Below are 19,762 nucleotides of genomic sequence, written 5' to 3' on the forward strand. Positions count from 1 at the left end.
GAAATGGACCAATAAGTTTTCAATTTAAAAATCTTTTAGTAATATTTTGATATTTTTTGTAAATATTATTAATAATGCTATTAGGATCGAAAACTTCATCTTTTAATTGCCAGATGACGCTAGTCACCTAATATTTTCACTTCAGTTGCAATGGGTGGGAAAAGCTCTCGGTGCTGATCAATTGGGGTATGGAGAACAAGCCTACGTTCTCTCCGATGAGGCTCCAATAAGAGCCGAAAATCGCGACTCAGAGGACTGGACTGCGCTCCGCATTCTAATTGAAAAGTAAGATTGTTTTGCCTTCGCATTGCAACTGAATTAAAAATAAAATTTTTATTTTATTTTTACTTTCCTTTTGTGTTATTGTATTGTTATCAAGTAATATGTAAACCAAAACTTCATTACGTTAATATCTTTTTAGGGACCATAAAATGCAACAGTTAAAAAGAATGGGTGTTGGATCATCCGGTGAAGAAGATCAAGGACATTCTGGTATGTATAAAAATATTATTTGCGACATGTTCAATAAAACAGAGCTACCTTTTAGCTTTAATATATACAGAGTGGGACAAAAAAACAGTCCACCTCGATATTTTTACACACATTTTTACGGTACATACATCTGTCATTTGTCAACCCCCTCCCTTCCATTTCCCCCACCCCTTATTTTTAAATAGGAAATAGGAGTCGTGTGCTACCTAATTTTGAAATGTTATTATTCATTTCTCTATACAGTAATATTAACATTGACATAATTATTTATACAGGGTGTACAAGTAAAATTATTTTGAATTAAATTAATTAACAGAAACAGAAGAATGTATTCAATTTATTTAACTCAAAATACATTCTACTACTGACAGAAAACAGAGAACAATGTTTATTTGACAAGTAAATATTAATTTTCGCTTCAATTCAATGTTCAACCTATCAAGAGCCAGATGGGTGGAAGCTTGAACATTGAAATTAAGCGAAAAACAATGTTTATTTACTAAAAAAAACCTTTTTTCTGTTTTGTGACAGCAGTAGAATGTACTTTGAATTAAATAAATTGCATACATTCTTCTTTTTGTGTCAATTAATTTAATTAAAATATTTTTTCTTGGACACACTGTATAAATAATTATGTTAATGTTTATATTACTGAATAGAGAATTGAATAACCTTTTAAATGAGCTAGCACACGACCCCTATTCCCTATTTAAAAATAAGGGGTGGGGAAGTGGAACGGAGGGGGTTGACAAATGTGTGTACCGTAAAAATGTGGCCCCTTAGATCAAAAATCGACCTGTTTCGTCATTTCCGTCAAATCTAATAAATACTGCCAAATATCGAGGTGGACTCTTTTCTTTGGCCCACTCTGTATAACTTTTGTAGTTATAATGTCCTAAATTGTTCGATCTAATATAAAAAGTAGCAAATCAATATTACCATTTTCTTTAGTATTATGTTTATACGAGATTGAGTCACAATTGTTAGTATACCATTTTCTTTTCTCAGATATACAGATAAAATAATATAATATATTATAAGAAATTTCATGTCTACTGTTATGTATCTTAAAAAATATTATTTACCTCGTGAAACAACGCCATTACGTAATTCTTCTGATATAAGGTATGATCTCAGACGTCTATAAAATCTTTTACTTATTCTGTTTTGGTTTTATATTAGGTATGATTTTTCTTATCTTTTCTTCGCTCAGTGACGTTTCTTATTTTTGGTTTTAAAACGTTATCTCGTTCAGACCAGTCATGGCATCCATCTTTAATTTTTCTATTTCACGCAATTCTTAACATCTGTAACTTTTCCACAGTTGTCATATCCCTAATCAGTCCTTTCTTTTTACCTCTTTGCTGTGTTTCCCAAGAAAGTTGAATTTATTGCTGAATACAGTTAAATGAAAATATCGGCTAAAAATATTTCTATGGACACATATAAAATTAACATAAAACATTAATCAAACAATTTAGAATATGCCCTGTAGATAACCCTAAATTCTATTTTTACGAAGGCGAGGAAGAAAATCTGTCCTTTATAGACCTTCAGCACAATAGTTTGAAGCTGCCGGAGAAGAAAGGAATTCTGAAAAAGCACGATTATGGCATATTGATGATGGGGGATGGTAAGGAGAATTGGGTCAGCAGTGGTCCCAACGACGAGATTATAAGCCAAGTAGATATGTCCCAACTGGTAAGTGGACCTGGAGCGACGGAAGTGGAGAGGACGCTGAAGACACTCAACGGGTACCACGAGGACATTATAAAGGCGTTACGGAACGCTGCTTCCTCTCACAGGTGAGTATTTACATTTTCAGTACTTATCTTCTGGTGATAGTAGTAAGATTTTATTTTTATTGTATATATTGTATGAGCAATATTTCTACTTTTCGGTGAACTTTGTGGGGAGGTCCTCGGATTTTCTTCAAATTTTAGTCTGTTATGGGACCTATTGAAAAAACGTTATCCTGAGAGTTATAGCCCCCTAGGGACTTAAAGCCCTAGATAGGGCCCGTCAAAGACCCATAAAGGGTCGTTTTTACCCTATGTTTGTCAGGCTGTATATCGGCTTCCAGTTAACCGATTTTAACTCACCGAACGTCATTTTCTTTGAAATTTTAATTAGTTTTTTTTTATGACAATTTCAAGTCTCTAGTTAATAACGCCAATTTTTGGGACCATTTTAAGTAACGTTAAAAATTTCAAAAAATTTCCATTTTCAAAAATTCGTCAAAAATCTACTTCTAGGTTACCTAGAAGATTGTATCGGCCCTCAAATAAAAGGTTTGGATCTCTAATTATATAACCTGTAATATATAAAGGCTCGCTGATTGATAGAAGTAAGCCGTAAGTTGTTTGTTAAGCTGCCTCATTTGAGTAAAAAAATACTAATTTTTAGAGGGTTATATAAGGTAGGTAGAGGTTTGGTCTAAGAAAATCTCCAATAATACGTTATTGTTTATATAAAAAACTACTCCCAAAAAAATTTTTGTACAATTTAATACATACCCAAAAGGTGCCAGCACTGCGAAAATGCGTAAAAACGCGTTTTTTACAAAAATGTCCATTTCCAATCTGCTGTATCTCCGCTTCTGCTCAATGGATTTTAACTCACAAAATATTTGAAGACCATTTAATACCTTTCAACTGCCTTCCAGAAAATAAAAAATCGGATTAAAATTAGATTTTTGACAAATTTTTGAAAATATCAATTTTTTGAAATTTTTAACGTTACTTAAAATGGTCCCAAAAATCAGCGTAATTAACTAGAGACTTGAAATTGTCACTTAAAAAACTACTTAAAATTTCAAAGAAAATGAAATTCGGTAAGTTAAAATCGGTTAACTGTAAGCCGATATACATCCAACCTCTCAAATATAGGGTAAAAACGACCTTTTTGGGTTTTTGACGGGCCCTATCTATTGCTCTAAGGCACCTAGGGTGCTGTAGCTCTCAGGATAACGTTTTTTCAATAGGTTTAATAACATACTAAAATTTGAAGAAAATCCAAGGACCTCTGCCACAAAGTTCACCGAAAAGTAAAAGCATTGCTCGTTTATAATAGATCTCTTTTATACATGTCTCATATTTTGTATAGACAGTGTTTTTCACATAAAGCTATCCACCTTAAATAACTTTTGAGTCACTGATTTTTAGAAAAAATGCAAAAATACGACAAATAATACTTGAAGGGGGAGAAATTATGCCATACTAAAACTTCTCACCCCCCGTATCATTGTAATATAACTGGAAGTTCTGGTAACTGGAGTGGTTCTAATCTTCAGGTTCTTTTCAATGTTAAGTAGTTAAGGGAGAATGAAACATCTTACCTCGACGAACACCAAGTTTATTCTAATCTTTGCATTGTATTATTTGACAATCGAACTATGTTATTTTTACAAATACACGGGTTGCTTATTCAGCACCCGTGGCTCAAAGATTCGTACACTAAATATTTAAATAAACAATCAAGGTAAATGTTAGTCGATATTACACAATCTTGACCCAGTTCGATATTGGATATTTTCTACCTATTGTAATATTTATGAAAATCTTTATCTCTCTTATTCCAGGACACCATCCTTCCTCTCTTTAAGATTTTTTTTTATTATCTGATTTACGAAATGAAAAAAAATCTTAATTGGTATAAGGATAAATTTTACGGTGTGTTTACTAACAAATATTTTACACTTTCACTTCTATACGCCAATAAAACACAAACATTACCTTGAAAAATTAAACCTAAACATAAATACATATACATAATTTACAAACACAAACTTCGATAATGTAAAATATTGTCTATTCTTACATAATTCCTTTTCTTATTACTCGTGAAATTCTACACTCAGAAATTATATTTTATACTTTACTTTCTCTCAAAGATTTAAAAAGAAATTACAGCTTAAACTCTTAAAATTTAATTTACTCTCTTAATTCTTATTCTGTTACTAGACTTTTATAAGACAATTCTTTTGATGTTCTCAAATTTTTATATATTCTTCTTTTAAAAATTCTCTCTTTTTTCTTCTACTTCTTCTTCTTTTTCTTCTTGTCAGGTACATACTTCACACTAATTACATTTTTCTTTATTTTCTTTATACTTAGTACTTTCTTCATAGTGTACTATTCTTCTTCTTCTTATTCATATTTCTTCTTTATTATCATTTACTTCATATTTCATATAATATCTTCCTTCATACATATTCATATCATTTTTCATAATTATATATTTATATATCATTTACTTTAAAAATTCTTCATTTTCTAACCCTTACCTACTTGGTGGGTATTTTTCCGCAACTTTATACCCTTGACTTTGCTTCCGGTCCTTTTGCACGTCCTTAGTCGTGAGAAGGTTAGTTCCAAAAAGACAAAATGGATAGTTGTGCTTAAAAAAAATCTTTTTCTACTTCTCGCATCCCTAAATTCCTGTCTGAACCTAGTGCTCCCCCTTAGTTGAGAATAGGATTACTTCAAAACAAAAACTGGGTATGCTAAAATCTTCTGATCTTCATTTTGTACCTTTTTCTTGACAAGAGTGTGTTTTTTTTTGGTTTGTCTAGATTGTCTTAAATTAATTATGCTTTTAATATATTTAAAAAAATCAGTTATCTCAATAATTTATCATAAAACATTAAACATCATATTTGTACTAAAATTCGACCGATATTAAAAAATCGAAATCTAAAATTTTTTAAAACTAAATCAAAACAAAAAGGATTGTTATCGGTATCTAAAAACTTCAGTATTCATTAATGAAAAAATTCGAAAGAAAGTGGTAATAAAAATAGACTATATTCTGTTAAAAAATTCACCAGAAATGCTCAGCTACCATCGCTGAATACCTAATACTGGTTCTACCTAATAGCTAAGTCTGGTTCTGAGCTAAAAAATTTAAATCCTACTATTAAATCTGTCTCTGGGCTAAAAATATAATTAATCCTAATGTTTCTGTGTCTGGGCCGCGGACCCATAAAATATTTACTTAAAAAGGATTAGGAACGAAAACTTGTAAATATACGCTAAATAAATAATATGAGTTGGTGCTATCTACTAAATAATAGTTTTTTCTCACTTATTCGCGCAATTAGTCACTTTATATTATACCGTCACAACACAATAGTCTTATCTCTATTTCTCTAGTTATACCTGTTATAAAGCCTTACATAAATTATATTATTCATTCAAATATTTAAATATATTTCTAATATAAAAATTTAAAGTATATTTATATATAATATGCATATGTCTCAAAATAATGTCTCCTTAGATAGGTACTTCATTATTTTATCAATAACTTTTGTCATTCAGTATTTCATTTTTTTTTTTAACATCTTATTAACTTGTCCTTAAATTTTCGTTTTGTCAAAATATTCATAGTTTATTCCGATTGCATCTATGAATGCTGTTTGAATCTTCGTTAGTCACTGTATGGGATAATATTCTTTGTAATATTTATGAAAATCTTTATCTCTCTTATTCCAGGACACCATCCTTCCAGGACACCATTAAGAATTGCAAAATAACATTTTATTTTCGTTAACAATAAAACTTAATATCAAGTATCAATGTAGTTGATCAAAAACCATCTAAATCTAAATTATTAAATATATTTATATATATATATACTGATGTGATCTTGATTATTGATATGAGATAATATTCTTATATGTTACTTAATTTAATCAATGTATTAATACTAATCCAATTAATTAACCAGATCACATATCAATATGTTTTCAATCTCAGGGCGAATTATAAATTAATTACTTACTTTCGTGGCTTCTAAATATTTCTTAATGGTTCCTAATCGGGATAGAAAAGAAAAGAGTAAAAAAAATACACATATGGGTTACAATTATAATCAAAATATTTTTTATTTTATTTAAAAGGCAATCAATGCTTAATATTTGCTATTTCTTATTATTCTTAAACATAACATTTACAAATGGGAATCTTATTTCCTTTTGGTTTTCAATTGAAAGTTTTTATTAACATTTAACTATTAGGAGTTATTAGGAACAACTCTATTTAAGTTTGATGAAGCTTTTCTGATATTATTGATTATGTTATTCAATTTTTTATGTGGAATTTAATACGAAAAACCCATACATTCATGTCCAAACAAATGAGACTGACCTTTTCCTGGTGAACTGAAAATGTCCTCACACAAGACCCTTTCCTGCTATCCTTGGCTGCGATCAAACCTCGTCCTGGCTTCCAGTGATGTTCTCCTTTGAAAAACTAGCTCGAATAGCTCTCGTTCCTGCTTTTGTCGTGATGCTGTGTTCTACCTTTTTCGAAACTGCTATCAGCTACCGGGACACTCTTGGCTCAAGGAGGTTCTTTTACTCTCGACCTGGCCTACTTCTCGTTCCACGATAGATACTCCACACTCACGGAACTACATCGGCTTTCTCACTCTCCGTACACTACCGTCTACTACTCGACTTCACTTCTCGACAGCTCAAAACATTCTGCCCTCACTTTGTCATCCATTCCCCTACTTTCTAAATATCCCTTCCAGATTCACAAATCAATCTTCCACCACCAACTCTCATTCGTAATATTCCTCAAAACCAATTTTTAATCTTTCTAAATATGCTTAATGGATTTCAAAAGAAAATATTTAATTCCCATTCTAAAATACTTTCTAACTATTTACAAATTTTAATGACCTATTCTCTCTTTCAAATGAGTCTTATTTAGCATAGGCTAATGATCGAAACCTTCCGCGAAAAACGATAATGAACTATCATCTATTTCACTGAGTTTTATTTAGCATAGGCTAATGATCGACCTTCCGAGAAGAACGATAATGGTACGCGTCATTCACTTTGTTTATCTAAGCACATTGTTCCGAGTTTCGTACGCTTATTCTAATCACTTCTTAAAATTAAATGTAACAATTTGTTGTATACAGGTTGTTCTAAATTTATATGCCCGAGGTTGAGAAAATTAAAAATATTTTATATTAAAGTGAATTTTGTTTATAATTATCAAATTTTAATTTTTATATCAAATAGAAATATAACAATACTTAGTAAAAACTCGAAAATTTAATTGATGACCTAATTTAATAATAATTATTGCATTCCAAAATAAAAATTATTCTTATGTTAGGCTATATGCAATATATGAGAAATATTAAAGCAATAAATACAATATAGTCAAATTACTCACACATCACGTACTTTTGTCCTTGTCCACCACTGTCCATTTCGTGGATGTGCGTCCTCCTGACGCCGCGTCGGCTGGTTCCATGGTTCCAGAATTCCCAATTTTCGTCCATGTCGACGTGTCTCCAATGTCTAGTCTGGTGGGCATCGCAAATTCCATCTATCAGCTAATAATATCTATGGGGGATAGATACTTTACCCCAATTTTCTTTTTTTTCTTTCAGTTTCTCGTCGCTCCCATTGTTTTAGTTTAGATTTACTTAACTTTTTCTAACTTAAGTTTCCCTTATTTTAATTTTTCTTTTATTTTCCATCTTCTTATTTCTTAATTAACTTCTTCTTAAAATTTACACTTAACTAAGTACAATAACTACTTAACAAAGACCTTCTGGACCGCCATGTAATATACGCGGAGGTTCTGGTAACTAAAGTGGTTCTAATCTTCAGGTTCTTTTCAATGTTAAGTAGTTAAGGGAGAATGAAACATCTTACCTCGACGAACACCAAGTTTATTCTAATCTTTGCATTGTATTATTTGACAATCGAACTATGTTATTTTTACAAATACACGGGTTGCTTATTCAGCACCCGTGGCTCAAAGATTCGTACACTAAATATTTAAATAAACAATCAAGGTAAATGTTAGTCGATATTACACAATCTTGACCCAGTTCGATATTGGATATTTTCTACCTATTGTAATATTTATGAAAATCTTTATCTCTCTTATTCCAGGACATCATCACTTGATTTTATTTTAATTATTTCCACCTCTTTATTTTCCTTATTATTTTCCTCTTTGTACTGACTTCAAAAATGTATAACACATGATATTTTAAGTGATTAGTTTATGACAAAAAATTATTAGTACAAAAGCAAGAAAACTGGATTGAAAAATAATATTTTTTTAACAATTTTATTACATACAAACATTTAAAATGAAAATTTTACTACCAAAAATTTTAACAATATTTATTCAAAACGAAATTTTGAATAACTTTTGTTAAAATTTTGAATAATAATTGTTAAAATTGTTGGTAGTGAAATGTATGACATGTGATTCTAAATGTTATAAAATTGTTAAAAAAATAATTTTTATTAAATCAATTTTTTTTGATTTTGCTATTTTTCTCATAAACTAATCGCTTTAAGCATCAAGTGTTATACATTTTTGAAATCAGTACAAAGAGGAGAATCCAAATATCAAATAAAAAAGGTGGAAGTAATTTAAAAAAATAAGAGCTGATACGGGGGGTGAGAGGGTGCCTTTCCCAGCAAGTATTATTTGACGTGTTTTTGGGTTTTTTCTAAAAATTAGTGGTTCAAAAGTTATTTAAGGTGAATAGTTTTATCTGAAGAGCACTGTATATTTTTACATATTAATTTTCCTTCGTCGAATATATTTAGTCATACTATAAATAAAACATTCTCCTAATCGTTGGACTGAAAAGTTCGTAGGCCAACATAGAAAAAATATGTTTTTCTGATAAAGTTTGATTTTATTATTCAATATAGTTACTTTTGAGGGCGATACAACGATTATAGCGGTTATACAACTTTTCAATACCATTTTTATGATATATTCGGTTCGCTAAACTCAGACACAACGGGCTAGTGATTTTAGCCTGTAATTTTTTTAGTTTTTGCTAATTTTGCCAAAATTAGTAACTATTTAATAATTACTAACTATTTAGTAATTATGTTCTCGCCAATTTTACCAAATTGGCAATATTACTTACTAAAATCACTAGCCAGTTGTGTCTGAGTTTAGCGAACCGACTATACAATTTGTCTTTAGTCTCAAAATAAGCCTCAGTTTAGGCGATTACCTCTTCATTTGTGCTAAATTTCCTTCCAGTGATCATTATCTTGTCAGGGAACAGGTGGAAGTCGCTGGGAGCCATGTAGTGGCTGCTGAAGCAATTCGAAGACCAATTATGTATTCATGAAATTTTTCCATCGTTTTCATCGATTTGTGACACGGTGCGTTGTCTTGATGAAATAGCGCTTTCTTTGTTTTTAAAGGGGGCAGTTTTTTCGCGATTTCGTCCTTCAAACGCTCCAATACCGCAATGTAATAGTCGCTGTTAATGATTTTTCCCTTTTCAAGATAGTCGATGAATATTATACCATGTGCATCCCAAAATACTGATGCCATAACCTTGCCAGTCGACTCTTGCGTCTTTCCGCGCTTTGGAGTCGGTTCGTCACGTGCAGTCCACTCAGCAGACTGTTGATTGGACTCCGGTGTGAAATGATGGAGCCATGTTTCATCCATTGTAATATATCAAAGCAAAATTCGGTTTTAATACGATTGAAGAGCTTCAAACACTTCTGAGAACCATCAATTGTTGTTGTTTTTGATCGATTGTCAGTTCTCGCGGCACCCACTTTACAGAGTTTTCGCATACCCAAATATTCATGCACAATATATCCAACACGCTCCTTTGATATCGAACAACTTCACTTCACTGCGGTCATCCAAAATCATTTTGTGGGCTTTTTTGACGTTTTCGTCGCTAACAGCTTCTTTGGGGTGTTCACTGCGTGCATCGCCTTCGGTGCTCATTTCGCCTGGTTTAAACTTAACAATCGTTTTTTAACAGTTGATTTTTCTGGTGCAGAGTCCAAGTAAGTTTATCAAACCAAGCTTTGGCTTTAACAGTATTTTTTTCGCCAAAAAGCAATGCTTTAATAAGACACGAGATTCCTTTTTATCCATTTTTTTTTTAACTGACAGAACTTGATTTACTTAAAATGCTATATCTCATAAACTAATAGTTCGAGAGCTGTCAAATGTATACACGCATCTTTTGAAGATTAGTGCTGACTAAAAATTATATGGATTTAATATCAGTAGTGCCATCTATGTGTCAGCATACGAACTTTTCATCCCACTGTGGTTGAAATATTCTTCTATAAATTAAAATTAGTCTTTTTAGGGGTACATCAACTCCTAGTGGTAGCACAAGTGCATTAAGTGAAGAATTACTTAGGAGAAGCCTGGCACAATGTGCAGAAAGTTACTCAGATTATAAAAGAAGTGGAAGTAAAGAAGACGTTTGTGAGCAGCAGGTGAGAGTCAAAATAATAATTACTTCATTTAATTTTATATTATTATTTTATTAATTTATTATTTACCTAAATTTTTTGGTGTCATTTTTCATTCTCATATTTTTAATAATTTTCAAGAACTTTTAATAACCAGTTTTCCGTCTTAATGTATTTGTTTTGTTTCCTTAGATGACTGCTAATAATTGCTTCATCATCATTTTTCTCGGGACTTGTATGAGGATTTTGGGGCACTTGTGAATATTATTGAGACTATACTACGACCAATTTACGTCTTCCCCTTTCTACAGGTCCTCTATAGTCCTCATTTTCTCAGTAGTCTATTTTTTGTACACTTAAGGTCAGGTCTACTTTAACCTGATCTAGTTGATTACTAGGATGGTGTCCGTGTGCAACTTCCATCCTGCATACTTTTATGAAATTGCTATATGACTTTGTCTGTTCGTTAGAATACCTAAATTTTTTAGCCAGGTTCACCAGTTCTCTTAGGTATTTTAACGCAGTATTTCTTTCCGAATAGCATGAATCCCCTGAGCCCGGTAGTGGTGCATCTCGAGATTAGGTAGTGCAGTAGTTGCAGAACAAATCTGGCCATATTCTGATCCATTTGTAGCGCAGCCTTTTATGATTTATTCACTGACCGTGGTGTAAAAAACACTTTTCCCCAGCAGCCTGAGTACGATGTTGTTGAATGATAAAAATAAAATTAAAATGCAATCGAATGGATGGATTTTTCAACCCCAGCTGAAAGCTACGGAAGCAACTGTTCCCGCTCGAAGTAATTTTAAAATCATAGAAACATCTATTAGTCGAGGAAATGAAGCATTTTGGCTCGCATTTTTTTCGTCCAACATGGATTTACTTGAAATTTTCACAGAAGGTAGGGAATAGTCCAAGGATCATTTTCTATATAATGCCGCTGTACGCTAAAACCTTGGGGGTGGTTGCCACCCCATCTCGGGGGTGGGAATTTTTCGGTACATTTTAACCAGGGAAATAAATGTAAAAGGTAATTCTAAGAAAAAAATGTTTTTTACATTTTCTTCGTAAAACTAATATTTTTCGAGTTATTCGCGCTTGAAAGTAACAGTTTTTCGATGAAAAAATCGACTTTTTTAGAGGGTTTTTTGAGAATACCTCGAAAAATGTGCATTTAATCAAAAAAACTGTGGATACCAAAATTGTATCTTTTAGTAACCCAACCCAAATTATTTATCTCTAATATCGTTAAACAAACCGAGATACGGCATGTTAAATGTTAGCTTTTTTCGTCATATGCATAATTTGAAATATTAAAAGCCAAATAACGGAAAATCTTTGCATTTTTCGAGGAAAACTTTCGAAAAAAATAACATTTTTTCAAGAATGCAGTTAGACCTTTCAAAAAATAATAATAAAAAGTTTCGCATGAAACTTAAGTGACTTATGATCAAGAAAAGGTCGGTACCTGCTTTTCTCTATGGAAAAATCAGTGAAAACAACCCCCTAACTACCCTGCTAATTAAAAAATGGTCTTAAGCTTTCTGTAATTCCTTTTACATTTGTATTATAAATACACCCAAGAAGTCTCACCTATTTAAAAGGCCAAATTTTAGAAAAATTGGAGTTTAAACAAAAATTTATTTTTTGCAATTTCCTATTTTTCACTTTTACTTCAAAATATCTCAGAAAACACTGGAGATACGAGAAAAATTATTGATAACTAAATTATAGCTTTTTTAATAACTAAAATTCTATTGTGCATATATTTTCATTATAGTGAATAGTTAGCGAGATATAGCTGTTTAAAACCTCTATTTACGAGCAAACACCCCCTTATTCGAGCCCTTTAAACCCACCCCAATGAAAAACTAAGGAATCTTACGGAATTTAGTTTACACAGTTTTATAGCTCTTCAAAAATCCTACAAAATTGTTTTTGAAAAAAAATTTATCGCCAAAAATGAACGAGCCATGTTAATAAAAGGAATTTTTTTTTCGAAAAATTCGAATAGTCCGCTTATGGATCATTTTCAATGTATGTATAATACCACAGAACCGATTCGTATACTGGAAGATGACTAAAAAACTATTTGTATTTGTACATATTTGTAAATTCGCATTTTTGTGTAAATAAATGTTTTTGTAAATCTTTAATTCTACTTTTTTTTCTGTATACTTGAGTTGGAAACATATGGGAAACTTTTTTATTATTAATTTTACGAAAAAAAGTTATTCTTTATAAAAAGTTCTGCATGCCCCAAAACCTAAGATTCAATTATCAGATATCAAATTTTCTCAATATTATACGAGGTATGTCAAAAAATATGAATTTCGGCTAAGGGTAAAGTACCTTTATTTCTCTCAATATCGAAAATTCTTATTATGAAAAGTTGTTTGGAAATAAAAACCAAGCTCAAATATGTAATTACATGCTTCTAATTGGAAAAAAATATTTTCCAAATTTTTCTCAAATTTATTGATACTAACTTCGTTTTTATTCATTACACATACGATAACTCTTTTAATATTACTTTTACGAAAAAAAGGTATTCCTTATAAAAATCTCTGTATGTCCTAAGACCGAAGATTCAACCAACAGATTTGACATTTTATTAATTTTATACGAGTTTTGTCAAAAAATATGAATTTCACTCAAGAGTAAAGTACCTTTATTTTTCACAATATTGAAAACGGTTATTAAAAAAGTTGTTTAGAATTAAAAACTATGTGTCAATATGCAATTACATCCTTCTAATTGAAATACTGTGAAATATAAAGGTGCTATAATATTGAGCGAATTTCATATTTTTTGACACACCTCGTATAAAATTAATAAAAGTTGATATATCATGGTTGTGTCTTAGATTTTAGACCATGCAAAGTTTTTTATGAAGAATAACTTTTTTTCGTAAAATGAATAATAAACGAGTTATGATATTTGTAATAATTAAAAACGATGTTGGGTATCCATAAATTTGAGAAAAATATTTTTTTTTTCAATAAGAAGCATGTAATTGCATATTTCATCTTAGTTTTTAATTCCAAACAACTTTTTATCATAAGAATTTTCGATATTGAGGGAAATAAAGGTACTTTACCCTTAGCCGAAATTCATATTTTTTGACATACCTCGTATAATATTGAGAAAATGTGATATCTGATAATTGAATCTTAGGTTTTGGGGCATGTAGAACTTTTTATAAAGAATAACTTTTTTTCGTAAAATTAATAATAAAAAAGTTTCCCATATGTTTCCAACTCAAGTAGACACGCTGTAGATCTATTAAATTATCTACTTATAAAAATTGTAATGTTATTAATGGTGGTTTTTAAAGGTTGAAATATTATGATATTATATCCTAAAGCATAAAACAGTCATTATTTAACCAATCAAAACTAAATTTTACCCATATTAAAGTTTACAATGTTTTTATGTAATTTTTTTGACAATAACGGGTAGGTTACACCCCTAAAAATAATCAACCCCCTTAAGCATGATATGGAATATGAAGTACAGGGTAAGATGATCCTAATCACAAATTTTTATGTAAATCTATGCAAACCAAAATTATTATTTTAGGATAAGTATATTTTTTATATATATAGCTCCAACAAGGGTGGTTTTAAGAGTCGAAATATTATGATAGTATATCTTAAAGCATAAAACAATCATTATGTAACTAATTAGAACCAAATGTTGACAATATTAAAGTTTAAAATGTTATTTTATAATTTTTTAAAATTAGGGGTAGTTTCTACCCTTAAAAAACCAATAGCGTACAACGACTCAATATAGAAAATAAACTAGAGGGTGTAATGAGCCTAGTCCCAAATTTTTGTACAAATCGATGCTGGACGAAAAAATTGCGAGGTTTTGCCATTTTTTCAGCTTCATTTCCTCGACTATATCATAGATGTACACCTTCATTTCTCGGGAGCATTTTTAAAAGAATTGAGGAAAATTTACTTTACTCTTCATTCCATAGAAATGATTATGAGATTTCACAACATCCGTTATAAACTTTATTTTTTATGATATTTATATCTTTGTTATTGTTTTGCAAACAACGTTTTTCACACCTGTAAGCACAAAAATGTTTAGAAGTTTAGTTCAAATTCAGAAAAGGAAAGAGTCTATAGAAAAATATTTTAACGGACAATTAATTCGTTTTTTCGTGATAAATGTTTTTTATATACCTCTCTCAAAACTTGAGTAGAAAACTCAGTATTTTTTTAATTTCGTTTATCACTATGGATAATAGTTAAATCTAAAATTAGATTTTAATTTTTCATTAAAGTGATGTTATTTACTGACACTTACAACCTTAATATGATTTTAGATTTACATAGTGTTTTTGCCTAAGGTAAATAAATTCCTCCAGTACATCACATTGTAGGCACTTTTCAAAGCACTTGATCAAAAGGCACATTTCTTAGAATATGTAATTAGTACTATGATGAAACTATATGAATCTATAACAATAACATACATACCGGATGTCTCTCATAAAACAACAACATTCGATCAATATTCAATCTTGTTCATCAACAGGTTTCCTTTAAGCGTTATAGAATGCTTTTATATTACTTTAATTCATTTTTTATGGCAAGATTTTACCTTTGCGCCTTTTTCCGCAACGAACTAGGTACTAATTTCCTTTCTTTTGAGTTTTGCATACACTCAGTAGTCACCCAGTGCTACATTTGATGAATAACTTAGACGTAGTTGAATTTAAAAGCAATTCATCTATTTTTGTTATTGTAACAATTTATTTGTGGCATAGTAGAAGTCTGTCTGTCGAGTTGTTTCTCTCAAATATGGGAAAAGAGAATATACTAATCTTAGAAGAGTTTGATCTTTGGATTAGGTTACTACTTCTGCAAGTAATAGAGTGCGGTTGATTAGTAGAGAGCCTGCGATGACAATTTGTCATCGCACGCTCTTAACCACTGAATAATGAGAGAGCATCGACAGAGCATCGCTCGTCCTCAAAACTCTACTATTGGCCCGTTGACTTGGAAAACCCTCATTAACATTCCCAAAAACGGGTCTGACGCCCAGTCGTCGTAGAAATATAGTGCCCTAAATCTGGTAGCTCATTCTGCTTGGTATCTGCTTACTATCCGCGACTCTGGGGTGAGTTGTTAACTAGAAGCCTTTATTGATTTATTTCTAAAACCTGAAGAAACTAGCTGATATACAGAATGACTGTTAGGCGCAGAAAAATACGGTGCCACCAAACGCAATACCTTTTTGCCACCCGTGCAGTGATAAATCCTACTGTCTATTTGTCTTTTTCTTAGCTCGAACTTTTCTCGGTCTACCTCCTTTTCTCTTTCCTTCTTGTTGCCATTTTAGTATTTCTTTTGGTATTCGTTGTTCATCCATTCTTCGTGTATGTCCTAACCAGATAAGCTGTTTTGTCGATAAGTCATCCGTGACTGTTCGTTTGATTCCCATTATTTTTCTAATATTCTAATGTGTTCACTGGTAATCCTTTCTCTTCTTGATCTTCTTGCGGCTCTTTTCTAAAAATCCATTTCTGTTACTATCAGTGTTTGCCAGTGTTCTTTCTTTTAGTGGCCATACCTCACAGCTGTATAGAGCTATACTTTTCATTATAGTCTCATATATCCTCTTTTGTTTTCTTTCCTGATGGATTGGTTCCATAAAATGCTGTATAACATTGTGATGGCTTTTCTACCTGACGTATTTCCTTCCTTTGTGACACAATTTCATTGTCTTAGTGACAAATTCTGATTTTTGTAAAAAAAACTCCGCTGGTCCGAGAAATCATAATCATCATCATCAACCCGTACTCGTCCACTGCTGGACATAGGTCTCCCTCAGCTCTTTTTATCTTGCTCTGTTTTGTGCGGCTTGCATCCAGTTGCCGACAACACGCTTCAGATCGTCAGCCCATCTGGTTGGTGGTCGTCCTCTGCACCTTAGTGCTTCTTCTCGTGGTCTTCACTCGACAATGCGTTTTGTCCATCGGTTGTCTGACAATCTGGCGACGTTTCCTGCCCAATTCCACTTGAGCGACGCGATTCTTTCGACGGCGTCCGTTGTTTTTGTTCTACGGCGTATTTCTTCGTTTGGGATTCGATCCCTCAGGGAGACACCCAACATCTGGCGCTCCATAGCCCTCTGAGTTATGCGAATCTTGTTCACTACCTTTTTTGTGAGTGTTAATGTTTCGGCCCCATAAGTGAGTACAGGCAATACACACTGGTCAAAGATTTTCCTTTTCAGGCATATGGGTAAGTCCGATTTAAATACGTAGCTCAGTTTACCAAAAGTTGCCCAGGCTAATCCTATGCGACGTGGGAGCTAGCAAGTCTGGTTATCTCTTCCCAACCGAATTTCATATCCCAAGTACTTATAAGATACAGTCTTCTCAATATCCATTCATTCCATCAACAACAATATTACGATTTAGCACCAGATTAGTCATTATTTGCGTCTTGTTAATATTAATCTTTAGTCCGACCTCTAAGGAAGCCTGATATAACTTGTTCGACATTATTATTGCATCATCCATACGATTGGCTATAAGGACGATGTCATCTGCGAATCTCAAATGACTGAGCTTCTCTCCATTTATATTGATACCATATTCGTTCAGATCTGCCTTCTTAAAAGTGTGTTCTAAAAGAGTTGTGAACAGTTTTGGTGAGATGGTGTCTCCTTGCTGTACTCCTCGCGGCATACAGAATTTATTAGTTTGTTGATCAGAGAGTCTTACGCTAGCCGTTGCATTTTGGTAGATATGTTTTATCATGTTAGTGTAGCGATGGTCTATTCGGCATTCTGTCGATGTTTTTAACATTTTCTGCTGGTTTATGGTATCGAACGCTTTCTCGTAGTCCACGAATATCAGTGTCAATGGTTTGTTGTATTCCGCCGATTTCTCTATCAAGCTTTTTATTACCAGTAAGTGGTCGTTAGTGCTATATCCGGATCTAAACCCAGCTTGTTCTCTAGGCTGATATGCTGATGTCCTCCAGTCTTTTTTTGATAATTTTTGTGAAAAGTGTGATAGCAGACTGATAGGACGGTAGCTTTTTAGATCTGTTATGTCACCTTTCTTGTGCAATAAAACAATGACTGCATTGTTCCATTGGGAAGGGGTTTTTCCTTGGTAAATGCAGGCGGTGAAAAGTTTGGCCAAAACTTGGATAATTTTATTTCCACCTTGTTTGATTGCCTCGATCACTACTCCGTCATCGCCAGGGGATTTATTATTTTTCATTTCTGAAAATGTCTTTTTAACTTCGTATAGTGTTACTTCTGGCATTAATTCTGATCCCTGGTTTGTGATTTTGCGCAGGGGCTGATCTTGCCTTGCGTTGGTGCTCTCATACATTTCGCGATAAAACGATTCGACAACCTTAAGGATTTCGGCTCTATCCGTAGCAATATTTTTGTATTTGTTTCTTATTCTGTACATATTTACATATTTTTGTTGCCAATGTTATTCGTATTTCGCCGTAAAACTTTTAAACTTTTGTTTTCTTGAATTATTTGTGTTATTTCTCTTGTATTGTTTTCTCTTATATCTTTTCGGATTGATCGGTGGATATCTTTATTTAATTTCCTCAGTGTTGTATAGTTGGAGTCGTATTTTTCCGTCAGTTCTCTTCTTTTACTTAGTAACTCTTTAGTATTTTGGCTTAATTTTTCTTTATGGGTCACGACCGTCGGGCAGCACTCCCTTTCGGTTTCTTTTAGTGCCTTCGTTATGAGATTATTTGCTAGTTCGATGTCTTCTATTTTTCTAAGTCTTGTATACGTCTGTTTAGTCTATCTTCATAGAGGTCGTTGTTTTCTGGGGGAATCCATTTCTTCTTTCGTGTTTTGAAGATCATCTTTGTTCTTTCCAAGTTGACATTTAATTGTATCCTTACTCGGATTAATCTGTGGTCACTTCCTATCGAAAATTTGTTACGTACTTCAACATCTTTAATTATTTCTTTTCTATTCGTTATGATAAAATATATCTCATTTTTGACACTGCCATCTGGGCTTATCCATGTCCATTTACGCTGAGGCTTTTTATCGAAAAAAGAAATCATCATAGATAAATTTTCCTGGTGTAAGAAGTTGAGCAGTCTTTGCCCTCGTTCATTTCTTTCGCCGTACCCATACTTGCCCATTGCTACTTCTGTATCATCTTGTTTAAAGCCCATTTTCGCATTAAAGTCGCCCATAATTATTGTGTAATATGCTGGTGTAGTATGTAATGCTGTTTGTAGGTCGTCATAAAATTTTTCAATTTCTTCATCCAAGTGGCCTAGTCGTTGGAGCATATGTCTGGATTATCTTAAGGTTATATCTTGCATTTAGTTTGAAGATGGGGTAAACAATTCTGGGACTAATGCTAATAATTTTAGTTATTTTGGGCGTGCTTTCTATGTATAATGAATCCTACTCCACCATTTGAAATATCTTTTTCTCCTCTAAAATGAAATAAGTGTCCCGCTTTAAGAGTAATTTGGACTTCTCCTCTTCGTCTGATTTCGCTGAGACCGATGATATCCCATTTTATTGTTTTCAGCTCTTCCTTCAGTTCCATCATCTTCTGGTCCGATATAAGAATTCTAACATTGTATGAGGTGATATGCATTTGTCGTTCTTTGTGGTAGCCTGATCTTTTCCGGGGATTCTTAGCACCCTCTGCTCCAACCCTTTTCCACTCGCTACCTTAGCTGAGGGTGTTGGAGCCGCCGGAGACTGAGGGCTGTTCAGGGTTCAAGAAAGAATGATGCCAATTCTCGACTCCCGATGGACTGTCGGAGATTTTGTTTGACGTAGAGCATACAATGATTTCGGAGATGTGGGGTTAGGTATGGTGATCGATCGATGATAAAATACATTCGAATTCATTCAGAAAAAGAACGGTTGTTTCAGAATGTTTTGGTTCCCCTGGAACGGTTATTATTGTGTATAGAGATGGGCAACCACAGAAAACCAGTCTATTCTCCTTTTCATGAACATTTTTCAGTGCGTCACAAATTATAGAAA

The 19,762-nt window shown here is 32.4% G+C and overlaps 1 protein-coding gene across 1 annotated transcript in view; it reads left to right on the forward strand.

Moving 5' to 3' along the window:
* The window catches only part of LOC114325931 (uncharacterized), a 424,930-nt gene that overhangs the window by 382,226 nt on the left and 22,942 nt on the right, over positions 1 to 19,762 (forward strand). The window contains exons 16-18 of the mRNA XM_050660141.1: positions 422 to 492; positions 2,015 to 2,297; positions 10,624 to 10,756. Coding sequence (XP_050516098.1) covers positions 422 to 492; positions 2,015 to 2,297; positions 10,624 to 10,756 — 487 coding nt within the window. The remainder of the gene's footprint in view (positions 1 to 421; positions 493 to 2,014; positions 2,298 to 10,623; positions 10,757 to 19,762) is intronic.

Source organism: Diabrotica virgifera, chromosome 1, assembly GCF_917563875.1.
Source record: "Diabrotica virgifera virgifera chromosome 1, PGI_DIABVI_V3a".
NCBI classification, from domain to species: Eukaryota; Metazoa; Arthropoda; class Insecta; order Coleoptera; family Chrysomelidae; genus Diabrotica; species Diabrotica virgifera.